Genomic DNA, 5,529 nt, shown 5'->3' with positions numbered 1-5,529 from the left:
GACGGCAGCAGCCCCAGGAGGCCCGGGCTCCACAGCCCCGCTGGCCGCCATCGCCACCACGCGCAGCTCGGCCTCGGCTTCCGGCTTCCGTTGTTCTCGTGGCCCCACCCACTTCCCCGGCACTTCCGCCAGCTGCTGTCCCGCCCTTTCTTAAAGAGGCCGCAGACTCTGAACCCTGGAGGAGCAGTATCTGACAAGGGCTCCCAGTTCCCGGGACTCTGTGGCCCAGACTTCCATAGCCAGCTGGATCCACCTCGGCTCAGCCGTCACTTCCCAGGACGTCCTCTCAGACCCAGGACGGTTTTTTTGCTCCTTCGCAGTGGCTCCCTCTCATAGGGTTCTGTTGGCCCATAAGTCTGTCTAGAAGCCTTGAGGGAAAGGGGACCCGGCTTGTCCCTGGGTATTTGCCAGGAGGTGCACCCTACCCAGGCACGCTTCGTCCCGGTGTTGGGCCACACCCTGCTTGGGCTCTAGGTCCCCCACTCCGGTGGCTCAGCTTCGTCCCCCTGTCAGTCCCTCCATCCCTTTCTCCCTTTCTGATCTTCCCACTCCCAATTCTGTCCTCATAACTACCTCCCCAAATTCCAGCCTCAAATACACAGCCCTTTTTTTTAAAATGTATTTATTTACTTTTTGAGTTGGAATCTCACTCTGTCGCCCAGAATGGAGTGCAGCGGCCGCTCCTGGCCACCGCAGCCTCGACCTGCTGGGCTCCGGCGATCCTTCTGCCTCAGCCTTCCGAGTAGCCGGAATTACAGGCATGCGCTGCTACCACGGCCAACTGATTTTTTGATTTATTGTAGAGATGAGGTCTCGCTGCCCAGGCGGGTCACGAACCCGCGAGCCCTTATTTTTACTTCCACTTCCCCATCCCCACCACATTCCACCCCGCCTGACTCACCCTTTCCCAGTTACCTAATAACAACAAAAACACCTCTTTTTAAGGAAATTTTTCTTTTAGCACTTCCTCTCCTTGTGCTGGGGCCACAACTCAGTTGTGTTGCTGAAAGTGTCTAAACCCAGGGTGTCAGGGAAGACCAGCCTGAAGACGGAATCAGCCCAGGTTCATGTGAGGTCTGCGCTATGAGGGCGTGGGGCGGACCTGAGAGCCATGTAACTGCAGGTTGAGCTGGGGGAAAGAGTGCTGGGCAAGACAGTGCCAAAGACAGTGCCAAGCTGTGTTGACGCTTTTCTCTCCCCTCACTTCACCCCCAATTTCACAGTCCCCAGGGGGTCTATGCAGAGCTATGGTGCCCCAATTGAGTGTGTACATGAAGGGGGGTGTTAAGGGTTTGGGAGTCCCAAGAAGAAAGTCAGGCATAAAAAGAGGTCAAACTCTGGAATGGCATGGACAAAGGGGACAGTCCACCTCTGAAGTCTCAAGTCCTCCAGGGCCACAGCTCCTCCAGTGACAGCCTGCATTCCCTGTACTATGTCCTGTGGTAAGCAGGATGGTGGACAATGTGGATGCTGTGGAAGGGTTTGTAACCCAGGCCCACCCCCCAGGTGTGACAGCTGTTGTCCAGCCAGGACTCCTGGAACAGAGCCCAGCCAGAGCCCCTCTGACAGACCTAGATTGGGAGGGCCCGGTGAGAAAGAGCAGCAAGGGAATAGAGTGGGTGATGAGTATGCTTTGGGGACAGTGGTAAGGCCGCTGCTTTCAGACATGGTCCAAATGAGAGTCACACCAGGCAAACAAACTTCCATTATCAGCATCTATTTTCATTTGAGCCAGAAGTCTAGACTTCAGCTTGAGAGTCAGGAGGGAGGGCCTGGAGATGGGGAAGGGCACACAGTATGCTCCCCAAAGGGTTTAAGAAACCCTCACATGTCCTCCACGGTGGATCATGCCTGTAATTCCAGCACCTTGGGAGGCCGAGGTGGGAGGATCGCTTGAGCCCAGGAGTTCGAGACCAGCTTAGGCAACATAGCAAGACTTTGTCTCTACAAAAAAGTCTGCACTCCGAAAAAGAAGCAGCAGCGGCGGCAGCAGCCCCCACAGTTCAAAGGATTCAGTCCTCATTTAGGTGCAGAGCTATGTAGGGAAATACGGAGTGGGCCCTCTCCCAACCCAGCCCTCACCATCCATGCCTGCCAGCAGGGATGTATATACACACACACCATCATGTTCTCCCCATCGAATTATCCTCCTTTCCCTCTTCTATTCCCCTGACCGAAGCTGCCATGGCAGCTTGGGGAAACAAGTGCTCTTCTCTGTGGACCAGTTGTAGCAGTGGCCATCAGGCAGCCAGAAGTGACCAGAGTCAAGCTCCGGGTGTATTGGCACAGGCTTCTAGCCCCACGGCAAATAGACTTGCAGATAACTACCTGCACAGTGGTGCCTTTCTCCCTCCCTACTCCCTCACCCTTGAATGGAGCAACTCAGGAGGATTCCCAAATGAGCACGGGAAGCTGGGTTTGCAAAGCCTGGTGAGTGTAATGCATCCAGATGGGGGAGTCACAGGAGGCTGCATATGCTGGGGACAGAAGCCCCCTTGGAGGCCTCGCCTGACCTGTGCAGGATTCTCCACCCTCCACCCCACAGGCCACTTTCAAGGACTGAGCCAAACAGGAAGCTCAGGGCTCCGACTCCCCAGAGGAGGAGCTGGGAAGTGGGCCTGGGCAAGTAGACCCTCAGGGCTCTCCCAGATGGCCATGGTCATGGCCATGAAGGCTGTAGGTGATGTCTTCCCACAGGTCGTCCAGACGGGCCTGCAGCTTGCTCATGGCCTTGCCACCGTCCAGTCGTTGGAAGTCGGGGGCGAAGGCGCTGTGGCCTGGCGGGGGTGGCGCCAGCTGCTGCTGGATCTCCTCCGTCTCCACGTCGATGGCGCGGGTGAAGGCGGCGATCTGCAGGTAGGTGTCGTGGCGGAAAGCCTGGAGTCGCTGGCGCACCTCCTCGGAGAGGGCCTGGGGGTCCGGGCCGGCCCCCTCCTCGGCCCCGTCGGCACCGGCGAGGGCAAAGGCGCTGCTGAGCTCCTCGCGCAGCTGGTCCAGGTTCCGCTGGATGCGCGTGTGCAGCGCCCGGGCCTTGAGTGTGAGTTTGCGCGAAAGCATCTGCACGCAGCGGCTGAGTCGCGAGGGGCTGGCGGCGGCGTGCGGGGCCACGCTGCGATGCAGCTCCTGCACGTGGCGCCCGATGCCGCTCACCAGGCTCTCTGCGTACGGGTGGAAGAGCGCCTTCACGCGGCCGGTGTGGTGCGCCACGCGGCTCTGCAGGTCCTGCAGCAGACCCCGCGCCTCGTCCACGCCGCCCAGCAGCTGGGTCTTGGTGTCCTCTCCGACCACGCGCAGCTGCTCCTGCAGCTCCTGCACGCGCAGGGCCACCTGCTCCATCAGATCCAGCGTGTAGGGCTTCAGCTGCTGCCGCAAGCCCTCCAAGTTCCAGCCCACCAGCTCGTGCGCCTCCGCCATGTAGGGCTCCAGGCGCGCCCTCACCTCATCCAATTCTTCCTGCAGCTGCTGCCGCATGCCCTCCACGTCCTGGGGGAGTCGAGGAGGCTCCCTCCTCTGCCCTGTCAGAGGGCCCAGCTTCTCTAGGAATTTGTCCATATTGTTGAGGTCTTGCTCAAGGCTGTCTTTCAGGCTCCTGGGAAAGGGGACAGATATCCAGGCCGTCAGACTCCTAGCCCCCATCGTCTCCTTTGCCCCCAGCGACATCGCGCACTGATCCTCAGGGGAAACCAGGGATGTAGGGTGGTCGCCCCAGAGCAGGGGATCTAGAAGACCTAAGCTCCGGCCGGCTGCAACTCTTCACCCACGAAGCACAAGCACATGGCACATGCACATCCAGACCTACAACACTGTCCAAGCGAGCACAGATGCACCAAGACTCTCACACCATCTTTTCATTCCGGGGACTGCGATGGGGGTCCTCCCCCACTCATCCCAGGTCCCACGCCCCAGCGGGGAGGAAGGGATAGCCACCGGAGGAGGGCTCTGTCGGCAGAGGGCGCGGAAGAGCCCGGCACGGCCGGGATATGCCCCCAGAGCGAGCTTGACTGAGTTTCTCTGTCCCAGTGGGGACCACGGAGGTTGAGGAACCGGAGGCAGATGGCATCCCATGACCCGTCTGTCTCCTCCCTTCGCCCGCGCCCCCTGCCCTGGCCACTCACGCGGGCTCCCGCGCCAGCTTCTGCTGCTGGATCTGCTCCACCCTGCCTTTGTCCCCGCTGCTCTGGCTGAAGTAGTCCCAGAAGCCTTTCCGTGCCTGGGTGGTTGAAAACGCTGCAGAGAGGGATGGGGTGTTGGGGCTGGGTTCTCCTCCCCCAGGGTGGGCAGGCTCCTCAGTCCTGCCCCCGCCCACACCCCTACACTGAAGTCAGGGTTGGAGACCTACCTGAGAGGAGAGCCAGAGTCCAGGTGAAGACCGCAGCCATGCTTGCCATTATGGGTTCTGAGAAACAAGGTGAATGGAGGGAGGTCTGGTTAGGGGAAGAAGCAAAGGAAGGATGCTCGCAGGAGACTTGCCCTGGAGGGCCCAGAGGCAACCTGCTCACAACCCTATTAACCCTTCCTTGGGGTGTTGGGAGCACAGAACTGTTGGGGCTCTACAGGACTGACCCAGATGAGTCAGGAGGCAGGGAGGGAAGAGGTGTCTTCCTCAGATGGGGAGGGGTGGGGGTACTCCTTTCTCTGTCACATAGCAGAGTGTGGAGCTCTAGCCGCTTCACAAAGTTCCCCCCACCACCCTTCCCAGACGCCAAGAGTAGTTGCCTAGGCCACTTCTGCCAACTCTCCCTCACCCACCTATCTCCCTGCCACCCATTTCATTGCCAGAAAAACTGAGGCATAACAAGGGGGAAGAAGCAACTCTGCCAAAGTTCTCCAAGATGTCCTAGTTGGCGGCCCCTGCTCTTTCCTGAGTCCTCCCCCCCCACCTTGGGACTCCAACCCCCATCCCTCTACCCTGGTTGCTCACCTGCTCAGTTATGGCCACAGAGAGCAGACATTCTGCTTTATACTCCAGGGGCCTCTGGCAACAACTGCTCTGAGTAAACACCACGTGGAGGTTCAAAGAAGGATGACCTCAGCTACCGCCTAGTGCTCACCTCCTGCCCTTTTCTTGGCACCCAGAGGGTTAATGAGTGCCCTAGTATCAAGGGGCTGCCCAGCAGAGAAGTGCTCCCTGGAAGCTTTACTAGGAGTGGGGCTGAACTCTTCACCCAGTTCCCCCCAAGCTCCATGACCTTCAACCTTCCCACTGGCCTGCTGGCTGGCCCACCGGGAGAGAGGAGCCTGTTTGTCTGCTGAGAGCCCCTCTCTTACACAATTACTCAGAGGCACTGTGCCCCAACCAGCCAAAGAGGGACTATGTCCAGCTGCTGGCCAGAGCCTGAGCAGCCCTGGGCAGCTCCACTACAGGCTACTCAGGCAGCCTGGGGAAAGCAGCATTTGTAGGGTTAAAGGCCCTCCCACATCCCACTTTATTAAATAAGCCCAGAACAAGCAGGGGAAGCCAGGCAGGGTGAAGATAAAACGGTAGGAGGCATCTGGGCCAGGGACTCTGGGCCCAAGGAATTGGAGCAA

The 5,529-nt window shown here is 59.1% G+C and overlaps 2 protein-coding genes across 3 annotated transcripts in view; both read right to left on the bottom strand.

Annotated features, from left to right (window-relative positions):
• Positions 1-80, bottom strand: part of ZPR1 (ZPR1 zinc finger) — an 11,758-nt gene extending 11,678 nt beyond the window's left edge. The window contains 1 exon segment of the mRNA XM_008055906.2: positions 3-80. Coding sequence (XP_008054097.2) covers positions 3-51 — 49 coding nt within the window. The 5' untranslated portion in view covers positions 52-80.
• Positions 81-2,417: 2,337 nt separating this feature from the next.
• On the bottom strand, positions 2,418-4,962 carry APOA5 (apolipoprotein A5). 2 transcript variants are annotated; one of them, XM_021711299.1, is made up of 4 exons: positions 4,922-4,962; positions 4,340-4,396; positions 4,116-4,227; positions 2,418-3,589 (listed from the first exon to the last, which is right to left on the bottom strand). In XM_021711299.1, the coding sequence occupies exons 2-4, from the start codon at positions 4,386-4,388 to the stop codon at positions 2,635-2,637; spliced, it is 1,116 nt and encodes a 371-aa protein (XP_021566974.1). In that variant the 5' UTR covers positions 4,389-4,396; positions 4,922-4,962; the 3' UTR covers positions 2,418-2,634. The 2 variants fall into 2 exon arrangements, with proteins under 2 accessions (XP_021566974.1, XP_008054096.1); XM_008055905.2 differs by lacking the exon at positions 4,922-4,962 and having other exon boundaries at positions 4,340-4,423.
• Between the last annotated feature and the right edge of the window lie 567 nt (positions 4,963-5,529).

This window comes from Carlito syrichta, unplaced genomic scaffold (assembly GCF_000164805.1).
Source record: "Carlito syrichta isolate Samal-C Ts95f unplaced genomic scaffold, Tarsius_syrichta-2.0.1 Scaffold302022, whole genome shotgun sequence".
NCBI classification, from domain to species: domain Eukaryota; kingdom Metazoa; phylum Chordata; class Mammalia; order Primates; family Tarsiidae; genus Carlito; species Carlito syrichta.
The sequence above is the reverse complement of the archived record's forward strand: the minus strand, read 5'-3'. Positions and strand labels throughout refer to the sequence as shown.

Excerpts from the sequence above, each read along its gene's own strand:
- APOA5 (XM_021711299.1), bottom strand. The coding sequence starts at position 4,388 with ATGGCAAGCATGGCTGCGGTCTTCACCTGGACTCTGGCTCTCCTCTCA. Across the intron at positions 4,228-4,339 it reads GACTCTGGCTCTCCTCTCAG|CGTTTTCAACCACCCAGGCA; the intron begins GTAGGTCTCCAA and ends CCCTCTCTGCAG. Across the intron at positions 3,590-4,115 it reads AAGCTGGCGCGGGAGCCCGC|GAGCCTGAAAGACAGCCTTG; the intron begins GTGAGTGGCCAG and ends CCCCTTTCCCAG.